The 20,456-nt window shown below is 45.9% G+C and overlaps 1 protein-coding gene across 2 annotated transcripts in view; it reads right to left on the reverse strand.

The window, feature by feature from the left end:
- inpp5a (inositol polyphosphate-5-phosphatase A) overlaps positions 1-20,456 on the reverse strand; it is a 153,935-nt gene that overhangs the window by 13,164 nt on the left and 120,315 nt on the right. For both annotated transcript variants that reach the window (XM_030106190.1, XM_030106191.1), the window contains exons 10-12: positions 13,906-14,004; positions 13,409-13,483; positions 5,410-5,483 (exon numbers count right to left, since the gene is read on the reverse strand). In XM_030106190.1, the coding sequence (XP_029962050.1) occupies positions 5,410-5,483; positions 13,409-13,483; positions 13,906-14,004 (248 nt within the window). The remainder of the gene's footprint in view (positions 1-5,409; positions 5,484-13,408; positions 13,484-13,905; positions 14,005-20,456) is intronic.

Raw genomic sequence — 20,456 nt, forward strand, 5'->3', positions numbered from 1 at the left:
TAGAGCTGGGAGCCTCGCAGGCACAACATTGGCATAGTGCAGTACAAACAGAGCAAAATGCCACCGGCAGCCGGAGGCTCGCGTTGGGCTACGACGAGGACTGCCTTCAGGCGGCTCCAAATGAAGACGTGAGGATGGCAGCCGGCGTCCGATTTGATCCTCTCAGCATGAAATTGCCCCTAACAAAGCGTCCCTCTCGACGGCGACAGCAGGCCGTCTTCGACGGTTATCTCCGGCTCTCGAGGAGCTCGAATGATGGATGCGCCTGCCGGTCTCGAAACAATGTTCTCGTTGAGTAGATAACGCCTGCCACACACTCGCGGCCGGCCCGGACGCAGTGCTTTAACCCAGCGTTGTCGTTAAACCGCATCTGTGTGGCTCCGGCGCTACAGCTGATAACAAGAGGCCTCCTTCACACATGATGTAAACAGAAGTGCTGCCACACTCATGCATTCACGATCGAATCCACACGCGAGGGGACGCTGAGATCATTGGTGCGGGCCGTCAGAGAGTGTTGTCGAGTGTCGCTCGCAGAACAAGGACGGCCAGTGTCTGCGGGAGAGCCGGCTGTGCGAGCGCTTCCTATGAGCTCAAGGAATTCTCCGCCTCTCTGACAATTCACTCACATGTTCTTATTAGCAGTTATTGAGGAGCTGGCAGGTGGCCATTTGTGTCACTTGACCACAATCTTCGCTCATCTGAAGGGCAAAGTCATTCCGCCTGGCATCGGCTCCCAAAGCTGCCGGCCCCTCCTTGCTTCCTCTTTATAGCGGCATGTGAATGTTGTGGAGTTTCCCAGCAGGCGAGTCGCTTTCTGGCTTGTCCTCACAGACCCGCAAGCTTTGGAAAATACATGCTAATGTGCCAGGGCCCGGTCCCAGGGCGCTCCCCAAACAGCGCAGACACAACTGTTTATCGGTTTCTGCCCCCTGACAGGCCTCACCTCCTGACCCCCCAGGCCACGCTCTGCTCCCCGGCTTCTTTCCATGTCTAGACTTTACAAACATAAGCACACAGGACTGGAGCCATCCTGCTCGCTCCCTCTGCGTTCTTACTTCACCCACCTAAAGGGAGACCCGGCTGAGAATAACAGCAAACCGCCAGCTCTTAAACGCTTCAGAAATCACCTCGTTTTGTCCTGGTAGCTGAAGGAGTTGATACAAAAATATCAAAGAGAAGTTGTAGACGTGATTTTGCTTTCCATTGCTTTTGCTATTGTGGCTTGAAACATGGCTATCAGAGGATAAACTATTTAGATGCTTACATACAGTCCTAAACATCAACATTTTAGCATCTGAAATTCAAGTTTTTGTGCAGTTTATTTGCATTTTGGAATTATTTTTCCTAAATTTTTGTCATCTGTTCATCTCATAATGTTTACAATTGTTTTTTCTAATGAACTCAAAAATGTTTTTTTCTGAAACGTCTGATCTCTGTTATTTTAAGGTAAACCCACCAACAAAAGACCATTCTGTTCCGATCGGATAACTTTGTATAAACTTCCTTTTTAAGACTTTCCTCCCTGTTGAGAGGCGGCAGCATGAAACACTCGCCATTTAACATCAGGCTCACTCACTGCGTAGCTGAGTGCATGAGATTTACCTCAATATTTGGCTGGAAAGTAACAAACACTGATCACTATAACTCTATATACTACAAAAAAAAACAAAACAAAAAAAAATTAACATTAGAAAAACTAATATAATATTTACTTTTTTAATTCTTAGCATAGCAAGAAGAACTGTATGGCGGACTGTCAGCTAATAATAAAGTATATTTGTCATCAAATAGCTTTAATGCAGCACTTGTCGGTAGATTATTAATAACAGTGTCTTTTTGAGTAACTCATCCTTCGGTAGTTTGGTGTTTTGTCTTGGAACATCTGGGCTCCTCTCTCTGCTTCTCCTCACAGACACTTTTTCCCCATCTCCTCACTCCGAAATCACTCATCATCCGCCCATTGATAGAGTTGTGCCGCTGGTCCGACGTCGCTCAAAATCTCCCTCAAAGCCCCATTCCCAGTAACCACGTTACGGGCAGAACGCTCCCTCACCGCCCGCTGCATTTCTTCCAGGAGCCGCGCGTCTCGATTCAATTTTTGCATCGATCTCGAGCAAAAAAATAGTAAAGAAATCAGATCAGAGGAGTACTAAAAGCCTTCCCTTAAATCAATCAAAATACATGAATAAGTTACTGGTGCCTTACTGTGTTTTAGGGGATATTACCTTAGTTGTGTCATTTCAGATATGAAATCAAAGGCACCGCCGTCTGTAGCGAATCTCACCATTATTTCCATTCGAGGCTGAGCTGCAGCCGATGCAAAGATAACAGCTTGATGCAGCCTCTCTCCGCCATGTCTGTAACTGTGTTTAAATAAATGATCGGGCTCTGATTAATAGACTCATCTATTCTGTCTCAGATCACTGGTTAAGAAAACTAGCCACACACGTGTTCCCGTGCACGGGTTTGTCCGGCGGCCCGGCGGAGCGACGGCGGCCGACTGGCTCCAGGTCCGACTGTGACGAGGCCCGGGCAAATTCCTCACCCCAGTGCCCAAGTACTTAGAGGTGTCACGGCCAACTTTGACAGATGGCTTCTTGCGAGTAAAGAGATATACATTTTTACAGCTCAGGGCCTCCTGCAGCCGCGCAGAGGGAAGGATACTGGTGGGTGTGCGCTCGCACGCCGACAGAGATGAATGCATGCCAAAAACTGGTTGTGGTTATCCCTCACTCAAAGAAAGAAAGAACGACGGGCAACTGCTGATGAAAGGTAAGCCAGCTGTAGTTAGAAAACAGCTGGAGATATAGAGGGATGGTTTAAAGAAAGAAAAACGATATTAAATCATTGCCGATATACTTCAGATTATCAAATTGCAAAGGAACGCCAGTTGAACAATACGCAACACAGCATCTCCACGGTGAAGCACGGTGGCGGCAGCATCATGTCACGATGATGCACGAAAAGATTTGGAAAAACAGAAGCGAATGTGAAAATGTGTGTGTGTCCCTCTCTCTGGATTTGTGTTGTGATGGGCTGAAGACCTGTCCACAGTGTAAAGCTGTCTTCACCCACAGTTCACTCCAGCAGGGGACGAGACTGGAAATGATCGCAGCTTTCATCCTCTTATTCACCTGATTCCTTTAATCATGAGACTGGCATAAAAATTTTGAAAAGTATTTATATATAGAAATATTTTTATAATCACAAGTCTTAATTTTTTTAATTTTTTTTTTTTTTTTTTAACGAGAACTGGCTTCTGCATCCACACAGCATGATGCTGCCGCCGCCATGCTACAGGGAGTGATTCTCCCTCGACAAACCAAGAAACTTTATTTTTATTCACACTTGTGTGTGATTTGATGACGAGCATGGCCAAACACAAATATAACACAGAACATATGTGGTATAAATTTCATTATATTTGACTAAAGAAAAACATCATTCTTTATAGATGAAAGGATGAAGACAACAAAACTGAAGAGGGAACTGAACCGACGTTTGAAGCTCTTTATATAAACTCAGTAGAGATGTGATTAATAAAGTTATCGAATTAAGAGTTTCATTTACAGTTAAAATACAACTAATTAGGCTCTAATTTTCCTCTTTCCATCCTCATTTTCTGGTTATTTTGTCACTGGTAAACCAATAAAAAGTTCAATGACAGACTATGAAACTTGACTGGTTGCACTTTATCTTGACTGGGAGCATTTTCACTTGAAACCACTGTCGTTGCTTCACAGAGAGGATGATGAGAGCAGCAGATCATTTCTTTTCTTTACGAACACGGAGGAAAACGCATTTTTGATCTGACCTTAAATGTGACGCTTTTCAAACAGAGTCATTTACGGCCATCGTTCAGTTTCTGAAAGCAGCGCAGAGGAAGCAGATCTGGATATGAGTCTCTTTCATTGACGCGCTGTAAAGTTGTGACCGTTATCCAGTCGCTCCTTAAACCCCGACAGCGGGTCTCAGCGTCGCCTCCAGCTGCTGGGCAGCAGACAGAATTAACTTGCAGATTAAATGTTTGTGACTCGTATTGATTTATAGATTTGAACTAAAGTGAGACGTGTGGGTGCGTGCATGTGTGTGTGTGTGAGTGCGTGTGTGTGTTGGAGAGGGTGTGTTCTGATGGCCTGCATTAAAAAGAGTAATAACCTCACAGATGGCGAGGGGCCGGTCCGGAGCAGGCTATGTGATGGAGAACAATCGTTGAGGCTTGATTGCTCAAGGAGCACAAGGCAGACCTGACAGTGGGAGGAGGGGACGGTGTGTGTGTGTGTGTGTGTGTGTGTGTAAGAGAGAGAAAGTGTGGCTGGAGGACGTTGTTTAAGTTTAACTAGGCCGCTGCCGCCTATTACAAGGCTCACAATGATGCGGTTTGTTGCGCGAGCGGACTCGATCAAATCAACTTTCATAAGCTGCCTGCTGGGCTCGGCCCGCTTGATTCATCACGGCCTGCAGTTCGTGTGAATCATTTGTATTCTTTCATCCGCCCGTCCCTGCGGGGAGATGATTCAGTATTATATGGATAGGTGTAAAAGTCAGCCAGTGTAAAAGAACAATAAATCCAGCTGTCACTTATGCAAAGCGATGTAAATGGGGTCCCTGATTAAGACACAGAGTCATTTAAAAAACAGGGACTGGTGGAGCCCTGACACACACTCCCGCTCAAGCTCTCTCACACACACACACACTGATAGTTGTACATGTCCCGCGCCATCTCTCTCTCTCTCTCTCTCCACCTCACACACTGAAATCCCCCGCCGCCCCACGCCTGCCACCCGAGCAGTTTATCAAGTAATTATTGTTTGATTACAGCGTTTCATTATCTGCGCTGATTGAGTCACAACCGACGGCAAAGGTCAGGCGCCATTAACGCGCCGCTCGCGAAACATATTTCCACGCCGGCCTGCGTGTTTGCCCTCCCTCTCCTCTGAAAGGGCTAATTGCAAATGCATTTGTTTGAGGAAGAGGAGAAGAGACCGCCCCCCGCTCCGATCCACCCCGAGTCCCCCGTGGAGACCGAATCATCAATGCAGGCCGTGGCGTTCGCACGTCCGACGCACGCGCCGGCAGATCCACATGGGAGCAGTTTGGGGAGCGAACGCAGTCGCACTTTAACAGCCGATAGCCATCAAACTCAGATCGGGCGGCTTTCATTAAACCATTCCGCACAATCAGCGGGTGACCGGCCGCGTCTTGCTTTGCATATCAATCACGGAGCGAGCGACAGACCGACGAGGGCCCGAACGCACCGGGAGCACGCGCTCCCAAAATAAAATGCGACAGATTTCATTTCATAGCAACATGGAGTGGAAATATAAAGCCATGAAACAGAAATGTGTGTGTGTGTGTGTGTGTGTGTGTGTGTGTGTGTGTGTGTGTGTGTGTGTATTCGTTCCTTACCTGGGTGGGAAGGCGATTTCCAGTTCATGCAGCTGACCCCTGAACACCGACAGCTCATTGTCAAACTCTAAAAGCTGCGGAAAAGAAAAAAGATGAGCACAAATTATAACAGCAGTAAAATTTAAGCCACCTTAGTGGTTGAAGCTGAAATGATCTTCGAGTTTTTGACAACCACATAATATTTTTCAAACGAGGAAATGAAGAAATATTACAGTGTTTTGCTGAACATTTAAGGGGTTTGCATGCATGACTGTGGATCTTGTTCAACAGCATAAAGAGAATAATTCCAGCTTCATATTATAAAAAAAATAAATAATTAAATAAAATATTTGAGCTCTTGTCTTATAGCAAAGAACCAGTGTGGAGGAGCACACAGGCTCAAGGATTTGGGTTCTTTATTAAAGGGTTACTACATTAATGGTGTATTTTGATAAATCCTTCTTGATGGACAAAGTAGAGACAAAATTCAGCTTTGTTCATTATTTTTAGACCTTTTTTTGGAGGCATCAGTAAGTCTAACATGGCTGATATGGTTACTTCTGCGCAACACTAAGCACATGAAACGATAGCTAAACGTCTCCAGTTCCAGACCTACAGACTGAACGGCTCTCAGGAGCTGTGATATTTGTACAGGAGGGAGGAAAAAGGAAAACCTGTTGATCCTCAAACATCAGCTGCTGCTTGGAAAGAAACCTGCCGCGGATATACTGATGGTTCAACAAAAACACCTTATTTCATTCATCGTATGTTGTCATCTTTACAAGAAGAAAGCATTACGAATACTTCTTTTACCACATAAATTTGTTGTCATTTTAAAATGAATCAAGTGGAACCACGACCATCAAATAGAAAAATAATAAAAAAAGAGGTTGTGAAATGTCTTCAACTTTCATCAAATATAACTTCCAGCATTCCAGCAAGATCGACAGCGGAACGATCTCCTGAGCCTGGATGAGTGGCGGAGAACTCAGAGGAGTGTTTGAGTGTTTGAGGCCGAGGGGGAGACGAGGACGATCTGAAGCCTGGAGCCTCTTCCTATTGACAGCGGCTGACCGGTTGTGTGTTTCCCCGTCTGCCGGGGTCTCTCTCTCTCTCTCTCTCTCTCTCTCTGCGCTGACGGCGCGTCCGCCCGCTCTTCATCAATCATGTCTCCTCACCCAGCTGTACTCGCTCACCAGAGTGTACACACACACTTCCCCCAATTTCCCCCCGTCCACAAAACCCATAAATCATTAGTGAGAAGTGCAATTAGCAGCTCCTTGTACACATTAATTATCTGGGAGATGAACAGGTAGCCGGGGCACCTGCATGGCTGCCTCCCTGAGAGACTGACGGCCACGTTTCCCGGCAACCTGCCCCCGGAGGACGCCGCCGGTGGCCCCGCCCCTTCCCCCCCGTCAGACAGGAAGACGCGGCCGTGGAGCCGAGCCGTGTTTGTCGAGTTGTAAATTGGGCTATTGTACACGAATCAAACGCCGGGCTACAATCACGGCCCCCGGTGGGAACCTCGGCGGCGGCGGCGCGGCAGCCTGACGTTAATGACACTACATGGGTGTATTACACGCGGCGAGATGTTGATGGCTACATGATGAAATATCAACAGAGACGCCGGCAGCGTTCGGAAGGACGTCCTGGTGAAGGAGGCGGGTGTCGGGCGGGCATTATGATATCGGCGCGGGGTAACTGCAGTCCTCCATCTGCGCTGACATATTTATGTTGCGCATGTGTGAGCGTCCGCGCGCCGTTCGGCTCCGCGGCGCCGGCCACAGCACATTTATAAATAAGTCCGGAGCGCGCCGCGTGTGTGCGTAAACGTGTGATTGTGTGTCGCTGGTGTAGAACAGCGGCCATTACTCGAGGCAGGGCTGGGGCTCCGGTGGGGGTGGGGGGTTTCCAGACAGAGTCTCGGTGGTTCAGGAGGGCAGATGTGCCGCATTCATCAAACTCACACGGCCGGGGTCACAGGAGAGACTCACACAGTGTGAATGAGGGATGGGCCGGGCGAGGGGATGCAACCCCACGCTCCACTGTGCTCCCTGCCTCAGCATCCACCGCCTCCACCCACCGCCCTCCTTCAGCGAGGGGGAGAACCGAGCAGGACGGGGTTTCTTATTTGTAAATTTTAGACGCGACTGTTTCACGACTCAAGTTATTCGAATCACTTAAATTAAAGAGGCTCTGAAATCATTCTGGTTTCAAAATGATGACGGATCGTCTGGATCGACTGAAGGGACGAATCCCTCCGAGGCCTCGCTCACACTGTGAGATTATCAGGACTGTACAACTGTACTGAAGTTATTTAATGAAGATGAATTAAAACAAACAGTGTAGGGAATGAAAAACAGCTAAATAAAACAAGACTGTTCTTTTTCTCCAGGAAATTTTTTTCAATATTCTCCTGTCTTCACCAGAAATGTCGAGATGGTTTGATTCGATAAAGAATCCAGTCGAAACATGGCAAATGTACTGGAAAGACAAACTCAAGGCATAACGAACTAGACTGATCCAGCATGAGAAGAGTTTTTGCCTTAAAGGGTCAACAGTTTCCAGGTTTGTGTCTTTTCCTGCTGAGGGCATTTCGCACTCTGAGATGCAGCCATCGGTAATTTAGGATCCTATCAGAAGGAATTCTGTTGAAATGAGCACAACATCAGGGTGCTGTAAACCTCTGACAACATTTACAGCTGTGATTAAAGAGCTCAAGCCTTCTTCTTCCTGACTGAGCCAAACGATGAATGAACTTAAATGATCTATATTTTTATTTGTGTGTTCTGATTTTGTAGATGGGCCCAGTTAAGGCCCTACACATGACTTAATGGAAAAACACAGACATAATTGAGAATGTCTTCAGGATTCACGCAGTTCTCAGGAAACTACATTGAAACACAAACTGAACTTTGTATGAAACCTACTGTAGCTAAAAAGGTTTGTTTTTCTTTTGTAGACCTTCTTAATGGAAACTGTCGGGAGCTGTAACTGTTGTAAGTAAAGTAAAAAAAAATCAATATTTAGCGAAACATTTTCACACTGGTCCAATGAAAGGAGTCCAGATCCAATTTTCGAGTTGCTCGTCTTGTGCGAAGGTGGATCTGCGTCTTCGCAGGTGAGACGGTGTTTTCTGAAGAAAGTCTGAAGCCGAATCTGCGGAGACGAGCAACATATGGCCGCGCACGTGTGTTTGTGAGTGCGTCCACGGTGCGTGTGCCTTAAGTGAATGTTGAGTAATTCGCGGAGGTGAATGGAAAAAAAATCCCTGCAGCCGCTCGAATTTCACACTACATTTCATCGTGGGTCAATTAAGCAGAATGCTCCGCTGCCGCGCACGCTCGCTCGCCGGGTTAAGAAAACCGCTCATACGGGTTCAGGGCCTCGTGACATTATAAAGGAAGGAGTAGTTTGTCAACCAGAAATGACCTTGGGAGTTGAGGAGGAGGTGGCGAGCGAGCCGCTGGTTTGGGGGGGAAGATGATGAAGAAGCGTCTGGGTAAAAACCACCCTGTCACAAGCTCAAATTTCCGCCTTCGCTCCGGCGATCAGCGCTCCCCTAAATCAAAAAGCGCCCGGCGGTGACGGTGAAGAGGCAGGAAGTGAAGAGGAAGAAAAGAGACGGAAAGCGCCGTCTCCTGCCTCCGACCGTCCCTCTCGGCATGCGGAGCCGCGCGTCCGCCACCTGTGATTGTGCTTTGATTTACGCCTTGTCAAATATCCCCCGTGACAACACCTGCTGCCATTAAAAGCCATCAATAAATGTTGGGGTGAAAGGTCATTTAATTTGATTTTTACACCTCACACTTGGCTTTCATTGCACGGGCCATATTTTTCCTTCTTTTTATGGGATCTTCATTATTTTGTGAGGAAAAGCGATAAACTGTCACTGACAGCGGCCCGGCCGATTGGGTTAGCCAAACAAAGCACGACGGGACAGTTCACTGCCACGGCTCACTTAGTTTTTTTGTTTTTTTCCATGTTTGTTAATGATCCAAAGAGGAAATATATTACTTATTTCTGATGAAGGTGCGAGAGCGTTTTTCTCACACTTTTGAATTACACCAACCGTGACTGGACTTTTCCCAAAATGCATCATTTTCACTTTAGCCTCTAAATTTGTCGACTTGTTTTTGGCTAGAAATGTTTGGGCGATGATCAGTTTGCAGGAAAAGTGTCACTAATCACAGGAGGAAAACATAACGTGAAGTGAGAGCTATCGACTCTGATGAGGCGAAGGAGGCGGCCGGGAGCATCCAGAATGGCGGCCAGTCAAATTTAAAGACACGGCCAGTTTATATAACAGCTTTAAGGTCAGATTTCATTTAGCACGGCTGCTCTTTTGCCACTTAAGCGCCGTGACAGGTGAAATATGAAAGAACTTTGGGCCCCGAGCGGCATTTGTTCCTGCTTCTTTTAATACATTTCTCTCATGTTTAAAACGTCTCGGCGCTCCTGAGTAATGCCGGGGGAAACGCCGGCCGCATGACAAGGAGAGGCCTGCCAGACAGAGAGGTTCATCACTTGCTGGAGCTAGTACACAAACACAGCCTCCACCCATGCCCCCCCCCCCCCCTCCATCTGCCGACACCACACTGATAAAGTTACAATAAAGAGATACTGAAACAAAATCAATGGCAATGGAGGAGGAAGGAGAGAGAGAGAGAGAGAGTGTGTGTGTGTGTGTGTGTGTGTGTGTGTGTGTGTCAGGAGAGGAAAGAAACTGCTCCCATCTCCAGGGCGCATGTGTGCACGTCCACACACACACACACACACATTTCTATATTTACACACCCACACAGCGCTCCTCCCATCCCTCCACCGGAGCAAGGCCCCACGGTGCCCCTTGACGCCACAAGCGCCCGGAAAATTTAATCTTCCCAAATACTCATCAGGGCTCTCCATCGTCCTGCCGTGACAGCGCCGGGGATAATTAATTATACAATTTCGATGGGAATATCGACTAAACAAACCTATTAATCATAGCAAAAGTCAATAGGCATGGACACATTCAATCATGTCCCGGCCAATGATTACTCCTCTCAAAATACAATAATTATTTTCAAGAGCTGCCTCGAATTAAATTTCTGTCAAGCTGGTACAAGTCTTGCAGTTGATGAAGGATGCAATGGATTTTTTTTTTTCCTCTCTCTCCGCTCTCTCCCCTTCCCCCGACGGAGGAGTGTGAGAGGGGACATTTATCCTTTTGGAAAGGTAGTTTGTTTTATAAGGATCATAACATGGTGTGTTTAACTAGACCATGACCATCAGATTATCTCTGATGCCCCCCATTATGTCGTCCATCTTTGTCGGGCTCGGGAGGGAGGGGGGGAGGGAGGGGGTGGAATGAGGGCGAGGAGGGTACCTCGGCTGCTCGGAGCCGCTGATTCACAGCGAGAGCTCCTGCACGTTTTGTGCTTATCGGAGTCAGTGACGATCGGCCGGCGGATATTGACTTTGTGCGCTGTGTGCTAAAGACGCCGTCGTCCAGATTCCATCTGAGGTTAATCAGTTGACGAATATCATTCTCTTCTCTTTAGTCTGAGTTTCTTTTGTCATTATTGTAGAGGTAACACAATCAGATTATAGTATTTGTTCAGGAAATGTGAGAATTATTGTTCCTCATAGAAAAAAACAAAACAAAACAAAAGGAACTCTAATTGTTAAGAAATAAAGATTAACCATCAATCGACCAGTAGTTTCTAGCAATCATGTTTTTGATCATTTTTGGTGCTTTTCCCCTCTGAATTCTGATCTTTTGCTTTCAGGGATGACATATAGAAGTCAAAAATAATCCGCCACCATTATTTAGAGAATAAACACAATGACTGCGCCTCTCAAGGTGGGAACTTCCTGTCCGGACGGACCAAGATTGACGAGGCTCCTTGTCTGTGGAGCCGAGAGCCGACCAGCCTCTGGGACTCATCTGAAAGGCGCTGATACACTTCTGGTGGAAACACACTCACTGCAAAGCCCGGGGACGCTTTCAACTACCGTGTAAATCTAAATAACAGCTTTACTGCGCGTTTTCTACAATCTGTTACAGCGTCACCAAGGAAGAGAACCAATCGATTCATCCGAGGTCAGAACGCCAGTCGGGAGAGTTCAATAGTAGATTATCCTTTTAATACATGACTGCAGATCCTCTTCAGCGCCGCGGGGATGCTAATCGTGCTAATCTATAGTTAAAGGGGACTGATATTCACACAAACACCGCTGTTCTTGAATGTTCATTCCAAACTTTTTCGTCACCGGTGAAGCCGGTGTCAAATTACAAATGCTTGGTGCAGCATGAATTCAGAGTTTTTACTGTTTAACTTTACTGTGTCTAAATGATGCAGTATTTGCAAGGTGGCATCTAAAGGATAGAGGCTGCTCAAGCAGAAGGAAGTGAAATCTCAGCCCGAAGTGACACAAATGAATCCGTTCAGGGCAGGTTTATATATTTACTCTGTAATTCATACAAAGTGACCGCAGCAAAGTAGATATTTGGCAGGCATCATGTAGCTGAACATTCTGGAATAGCGTCTTCACAATATAATGCAAATGTATCATCATCAAGTGCAAAACGCATAATGCAAAACACCAAACTGTGATTAATTACATCCACTGTGCATTCATGTTCTGCATATCCAAACATTTTAAATATGAACGATGGCCTCAAAAGCAGTAGAACGATAAATCACAGCAAAAACAAACTCAAAGTGCTGTAGAGCAAATTAAAGTATTCTAACTTCTAACACTGAATTCATCTGCATGCAGACATCTGAAGGAGTGAAATCAGCTGTGGCAGACGGATCGCTCATTATATTCAGAAACACAGCGACGACATAACTTTACTCTCAATCACAGCGTACGTTAATGCCCCGCCGACGGCCCACCGGACTTCATGCTGGACGAAGTTATGACTGCATGATGTGAAAGAAATCAATATAATGATGTGGCATAAAACACGGAAAATGCATTTGTGTTGTTGAAGCACTTTTACAGACTGTATGTGCAAAAAAAAAAAAAAAAAAAAAAGATGATTTAATGGAAATTTAAGTATAAAACCTGTTGGTAGGTTTTTATTTTCCGCAAAAAGTGACCTTCGCATTGTGTTTTCATTCTTATGCTTTCCAAAAAAGTCCATTACTTACTTCATTTTGTTAACGTCACTTAAATATTATTTTTTATTGTCATTAAAAGTAAAAACTATTGCAATAATAATAGTGTAACATACAATTAACAATGACTTTTTTTCAAATAGAAAATTATCAGCAAAAATTACATTAACAAAAACTGTGTAAAATATAATGTATATTTATACTGAGTTAAGTAAGAAACACAATGAAAATATTAAATATACATTATGTTTTGCACTACTAATTAATAGTACAATATTCTTTACTCAACTTGCTATATTTTAGTGATTTTGAATTTAGAAAAATATAAAATTCCCTAAACAACAGATGTTTTACAGCTCAAATCCAGAGCAGGATCAGGGGAGGTAATAAGATAACACTCGCTGTTCACCTAACAGCCTGTAGTTTGTGTTTCTTGTTACAGGTCAAATGGTGTGTGTGTGTGAGTGTGTGTACTTAACCTGTTTAATGTAATTTACAGCCTTGTCTCAGACTCTCTGCTGCAGACACTTAAAGCTCACCTCATCCACACTTATTCTCATTTGAAAGTTATTCCAAGGGCCTCACGATTGTGGACAAAGAGTGTTTTTGTCGGGTCGGAGAGACGTAAGCACATCAAGGGAGCGTCAGCGGACGGCTGAGTGTTTACATGGCCTTTCTGCAGCGAGGTATGAAAGCTGTTTGTTGGTGCATTAAAGAGCCATCGGTCTCCCCCCGCTTTGTTCATTTTACAGATAATCAAGCTGGCGAGCTGCTGTTGTTCTACAGTGGGAGAAAAGCGTCTGTGAAGCTGATGAAAGAAATTAAATTTGTGATGAATGGCTACAAGACGACGGAGATGAGAGCGCGGATGAATATAGAAAAGGTTGGGACGTGGAGCGGTGACTTACCGAGGTCCCATTGTCTTCCCGGAAAATGTCCTGGTTGACATAATTAAAAAGCTTCTTTTCAACTTGAAGAATAAGCTATTTCAGTGGGGGAGAGAGAGAAAGAGAGAGAAATGGCACTCTGATTAATAGCAATACTAATGTGGACTGCACTTAGTAATTAGAGAGCTAATGAACAGCAGTGAGCTGCTCTGGCAGGCAGCACTATTATTTCCACATGTGTCTCACTGAGAAGCTTTAAATTCAGCCTTAACTCATACCAACACTAATACTTCAGGCTCAGGTGTGTGACAAATACACAGCCAGCAGATAATCAGAATTTGAATGTTCGGTGAAAACTTTCAGCATTAAATGCAGATTCATTCATTTAAACCGGCAGAGTTTGCAGTGACGATCAAAACAATCATGAAAAACAAAGAGATAAATGAGCGATCCATCGCAGCCCAGGAGGACTATAATTAACTGGGTTTGTATTCATTCTGTGCCGTTTATGAGCTTACCTTCTGGTCATTGCCAAACTCGCGGAATGTTAGCTTGCTAAGTTGATTGGTGTCGTCCGATCTGGAAACCTGCAGGTTGCAAGCAGGGCAGAGTCGACTCTGAGGGGGAGAGAACAAGTGAACCTCATGAAATAAAAATATACACAATGAGTAGATGAGGACTGCACATTCTCCACTGGGTTTACAGTGCTGCTTATGTTTTAACGTTCTGCCACATCATCCAACAGCTTATTCACGACGAATTCAGGTGGTCACTCATTAAAACAAACAAGGAAAACTGAAATGAAACAGACTTTGTTTGAGGATATTTAGACAAAACCACGATAGTTACCAGTTGGAAGCATTTAATTTCTTATTTTATAGAATTAAATACCAGAAAAGAGACAAACAACACCTCCACCAAGAGAGGCATGACATGAAGCCCTGTACTGATGCTCAGTTTTGTAATTCATACCAGAAACAGGATGCAAATAACTTATGAAAACATGAACCTTATACCAAAACTGTTCTGTGTTGAGTGAGATTGGATCACTTTTAGAAATATGCAAAACCTCCCTCTGTACAAACTCCAGCACAGAGTAAAATCTACTTAGTTTCTCATATTTACAGTATGTGAGGGAGATATTTTGACAGGAATAAAATAAATGGAATTGTTGTTTTTTACTGTTACCCAGATGTTTCCATAGAAAACCTTCCAGTGGACCAAAGGTTCCACTGTGCCGCCGCATTTGAATGGTTTTAAAAAAGCCAGCCCACAAACTAGCACCTCACTGTCCCGTCTCTTTATCTGGCTCTATGTACTGACCCCCATGGACTGTGTGCATGGTTAAATTCCTCTTTGTGGACTCTCTTAACAATTAGTTAAACATTCGGCCATCTGTGTTTGAAGACAGTTGAATGAGGAAATCCCTCGGCCAGTGGTTCCCATAGCACACAGCGGAGACTCAGAGACCTGATTGAAATTCAAAGCACAGATTAGATAATCGGGTCAAGCCAATATTGCCGGCAGAAAAGGGCCCTTTAGACTGAAATGTCACAAATCAGCCGCCGCTTCGGCCACGGAGAAATGGCACACCGGATTAGAACAAACACGGTGCCTTGAGAGAAAGTGGAACAACTCTCTCCTGCTCTCCCCGGCCTCCCTCCACCGCCTCATCCCCATTCCTCCATGCTGACACCCCCACTCCTCCGACCCCCCCCTCCTCCCCAAAGCAACTTTCTAAAGCCCTAACAAATCGCTCCATCTTTCACTCATTTAGGCCATCCGAATGCAGGGTCAATATGGTCCCCTGGCAGCCAAATGCTAATGCGCTTAAGTGCGCTTAAGCAGCTTTGTGCAATGAATAGGCCAAAGAAGGAGCTAGTGAGAAGGGCAAGAGATACTTTCCCTGTCAAAAAGTCATTGTAGCCACAGATCGCAAAGACAATCACAGAAAGTCATTTTTCCATCTCTGATTGACAAACGTAGAAGTCTTTACACGAGCTGTGTTTTTCTTATTTAACATAAAAGTACAATTAAAGTCAAGAAGCGCAGGGTGTTAAAAGTACGTATGCTTTTTTAAACGGACTTTAGTCTTCCTGGATTCTAAAAGCGACCGCGAGACCGTCGGTTCTTCCAAGCGAGCGGCCTCATGTCGATCCAAAAGTCAGTCAAGCAGAAATCCCTGGCCGGTTCACAGCTCCAGCTGAAGCCAGGAGGCTCACAATGCACGCCGGCACAATCGGCACCAACATTCAGAGGACAGAAATAACCCCTCTGCATTCACGCTCCAATCATGGCGGCAGAGTTTGCATTAAAAAAACGGAACAATATGAAGATTTCTGATCCTGCTGGTAAAGGTCGAGTGCTCAGATGCTAACAGACAGGAGGCGACACACGGAAGAGGAGCGTCAGGCATCCGTGAAACCCTGCCACTCGGACAGCCTTGAACACCTGCTGCTCCTCCAGGCTGGGAGTCCAGCAGAAGGCCGACTACCTGCAGAACCTTCATGAAACCCTCTTCAGTGGCAGAAACATCCACACAGAGAAATTAATGGAAAATATATTCAGCCTGTATTTTGCATTGTGCCAACTCAGTGCCACAGGAAACAGGAAACAGGACAGACTGAAGTTCGGTTTTGCAGCTGGTTTGGTGCTGCTGGCTGTCGGTCAGTCGTCTCATCCCGCTGGCAGCAGACATGTGGAGGATTGATCCATTCAGATCCTCAGACCGAGCGGTCAGAGCAGCCGCAGGAAGCTGATTGAAAGCTGATTGAATACGATTGATTGCAGCTCTTCCTTCAAACACCTTAAGATCAAATTCGCTTTTTTTCATTTTCAGGTTTTGAGGCTTCCTTCTGGGAATAATTACACATTACTATTATTCTGCATCTAGTAATATAAATATTGTACTATAGAAATATTGTTTCATAAATCACTGTGCTGAGTATCATTTTATAAAATAGTGTTTCATATTCTATGCCATAACCTTTCAAACCGTCATGTACGTTTCAGGTTTTATAAAAGTCTTTATCAGTTTTTATCCAATGAGTATTTTTTTAATGTCATATCTCATAAAATCACATTATACAGTATAATGTTTAATTTTATAAGGTATCCCCTATGCATCATAATGTATTTTTTGCATCATCTGGAAACACATTATAGCACAGTATAATTTTCTATCATCTGGTATAAATTTGTGCCAAACTGTGCTCCATATATAAGGAGTATAAAGCAAGCGGAGAGGAACACAGATTTAGCTGATTTGTCAACAAGCATCAAAGGAAATGAAGCTTGATAAGCATACGTCCAATTTTCCCAGCATCCACAAACAAAGTTTCTGATGATATAATGCAGCACTCTGACCCAAGGGAGGTTGGGAAGGTGTGTGACGTTTGACCAGTTATATTAACCGACCACTAAAAGAGACATTATTATGGTTTAAGACTGATGAAATATCTATCAAAAATGTATCATTATAACTGCTATACCAAGTTATAGGAGTATTTTTTAAATTGATTATGTGGAGAAGAGTTATTTGTGGCAGCCTGTGCACAGTGATCACTCAGACGGAGGTAATTAGAAGCTCATGCTGCCGTTTCAGAGCCGAACATTGTTTTTCCAGCTGCCTGCAGGGAACAGGTACTCCACACATCTCCCTTCAAAGCGGCTGCTCCCTAAGCATATTACATGTTGGTAACGGCCTCACTGGCCAGCCCAAATGTCATTACCATAATTCATGTGGATACGATTGGCTCCTCATTTGACAATTAGCCTGTGAGAGGGAGAGGAAGACGGCTGATGGGAAAATATTAACGGGGGAAGCAGGGATGCTTCCACTATCACGGTCACTTTAACTTAGCATTACATCTCGGCATTGGGGGTCACAGGTCAGCGGTGAGTGTTTGCAGAGGGCCAGGAAGCCCGGCGGGGGGAGGGGAGGATTGCTGAGGAAGGCTCACGGCTTTCTCCATCAATGGAGGATAATCTCATGACTGTCGGAGGAGGAAGCGGCTGTTTAAAGGAGCTCTCTATTCCAGCTGCTCTCCTTAGAAGAGAGGTTAAAGCAATCTGTCCCACTTCAAAGACCAAGAGACACACACAACAACGCACATTCGAGCCTTCTGTTTGTTGGCCCCGCCAACAGATGGAGGCGAAGCCACCGTGCCCAACTTAAAACACTGACACACAACTCGGAGGCAGTGCTGACGCTGCACGCTGCACCGGCGGGCGTTTTACAAGTCAACACTTACGGGAGTGAAATGCTGACTGAAAACACAGAAGACATTTCATCAAAGTCACAGTGGAAAAGCTTTAAAAACCACAATGAATTGACTGACTGACGTCATTAACAAAATATCACTAACCAATAAAAATGCCTAAAATGGTCCAAAACATGTCAGACAGTGGATGCATGAAGAAATATCAAGAAGCACAGCTTGACGTCCTTCAAATGTGTTTCTGTGGCTTGAACTTCCCCGGGGGGGGGGGGGGGGGGGGGGGGGGTGTGAAAGGTCAAACTACTGAATATAGGGTGCGATCAAGCCAAGATGTGAGGAGCTCCCTGACGATTTCGAGAGAAAGCCGTCTGTAATTTGGCAACGGACTTACAAAGATCCTTAAATGATTTGAAGTTAGAGGAAAATTATCAGCAAGAGATGACGGTCTCAAATGTCTGCCAATTTGTCAGGATTCTTCCATGAGAGAGTAAAAAAAAAATAGGATATTGGATGACCCATGAAATGGTGAGAGATGTGAAAAAGGCAGTAATCGGAGGAAAAACCTTGAGACGTCCTGCAACTCAATGACTTTCAGGAGAAATAAGAGAAGTCAGGAACTTCATCAAGCTCACAGGAGAGACTGCTGGACAGTTATGGAAGACGTCGACAACGATCTACAGTGTAATGCCGAAGAGGAGAACAGTAGTGGACGATGAGGGAATTGTGGCTCAGTGGCTTGATTCTAAACAGTCCAGACACTGAAGTGGACAAGTCAGTGAACTCTAAGGCCCTCCTCATGCGTGTTCTTGGCCATGCAAGGTGATGCTGACGTTACTTAAGGAAGTGTGTTCAGCGAGCGCCGTCTCATCCGTGGGTTCTGCAGCGTGCAGCGTGGAAATCAAACCATCCAGTTCAAAGGATATGACATTAAGTGTTATTATCAGTTCATAAAAGTGGCATAACAAGTGATCAGCTCATTCAAAAAGCCCACTGTGTTTTATATTCCACCCTCCTCCGTCCGCACAATGATTCAAGCTGCTCACTAACCTGTCATTTCACCAATATAATCACCCATTGAGCGCATTTACTGCTCAGCGATTAAACCTCAATTAGGCAGACAGAGTATGAGAGAGTGAGAAGAGAGAGGGAGAGAGGGGGGGGGGGGGGGCAGAGGATGAGTGGACAATGAGCTAACTATTCATTCTTCATTACCAGAGGCAGAGGACAGGGGCTCCCCTCTGTGTCAGCAGGGGCCGTGGCATTGTCAGAATGCGCCATTATTTTCTTGCTGCCATGCAAAGTGTCGCCTGCCAGCTGAGTTAAGGTGTGCCAGCGAGCCAGCGCATGAAAGGGGATGGTGGCGGAGGCGGCGGAGGGGAGCGCTGGCAGGTTCCGCGGCGGATCGCTTAAGAGCCCCGATCGCTTTCATTCCTGCTCGCTCACTCGCCGTTCATCACGCCCAGCCCCGCCACGCATGATTGCGACATTTGCCCGAGCAAAAGGGGGCATCGCAAGGAGGCAACAACAAATTCGGCCCTCTTGCTTCGTTGCCAGCGATTACACGGGGAAGCCAGTAAATCAGCTGTGACCCTCGCTGCCCCATCTGACTGGACACAAGCCAGAGTTATCCACTCGCCTTCTCTGCTGCGGCCGGCTAATTTAATGCCTCCAAACACAGACGATTCATCACCGGGGATTTGGCGTGGAAGTATTTTCGCAAGCAAAGTTCAAAATCTATGCGCGACCCGGTGTTCTGCCGGGGACCCCGGGTAAACCTGGCCCCTCGAGGCGGTAGGCAAGTCTCACCCCTTCCCACAAAAGGGCCCTCCCCGGCGAGTTGATGCGTAGGGTCGCCGGGCAGTGCACGCCGTCGTAGGAGGTCTCCTGATCGGCCACGCCCTCACACGAAGAGGTAGCGAGGGCGTGCGCGGCGGCGATAATGTGGCCTATTTACCCGCTGCATTATAACATCTGGGAAACTTCTCTAAAAACAATGAGGGCTGCCATTCTGGCTTTACCTTCACAAACCGGCCCAAAAAAAAAAGCATTTGTCCCCTTGGAATGGATAATGGACAGGCCACAAATCATTCCAGACAACAGGACGTTGGGGTGGGAGAGAGAGAAACTCAATGTATGTGTATGTTTTGTCTGAGTGTGTATGTGTGTGGATGTGTGTGTGTGTGTGTTCCCCCCTGGTATTTAACTTCTCTGCTGGCCCATTCTGCAGGGCCCCGCAGGACAAATTGCCCTGCATGGTTGTCTTTGAGAGGCAGTGCAGCGCGCAGAGAAAGGGACAGGCCTGAAACACAGGGAACAGGCCTATAAAAATTCATCACTTTGACCCCCGTGACCTCCCACTCCTGGGGGGTTTACCCACACACACACACACACACACACACAGGGATGCACGAGCACGCACTCTCCCACCCACCCAAGCTCACTTTCACTTATCAGGAAATTATCTCCCAAGTTTTTTTGGGGTGAATTATCGAACTGTGCGAACCACTTGAGGCCAGTTAACAGTCGGCGAAACCGCTCTGAGCTTCCTGATCTTTCCGTTCCTTCCTCCCGAGCGTGCACGTCGGTAGCCGACACACAATGGCTGGGGAGAAAAAAAAAAAAGTGCTTTCTGCACAGGAAAAGGCCACCAGATGCTTCATTGTGGTCGATTCTCTGTGTAAAGTAGCGGCAGTAAAAGGAGGGTGGGCTCTCCTGAGGCATATCAGTCCCAGAGAGGAGGAGGAGGACATTGTCTCAAGGCAGGGCTCTTTGACACATTACTGCCACCTGTACAAAGAGAAACCTAATGAGAGATTTAATCTGAGAAACCTCCCCTCTCCACTCCTAAC

The sequence above is a fragment of the Salarias fasciatus genome, chromosome 13 (genome assembly GCF_902148845.1).
Source record: "Salarias fasciatus chromosome 13, fSalaFa1.1, whole genome shotgun sequence".
In the NCBI taxonomy this organism is placed as follows: domain Eukaryota; kingdom Metazoa; phylum Chordata; class Actinopteri; order Blenniiformes; family Blenniidae; genus Salarias; species Salarias fasciatus.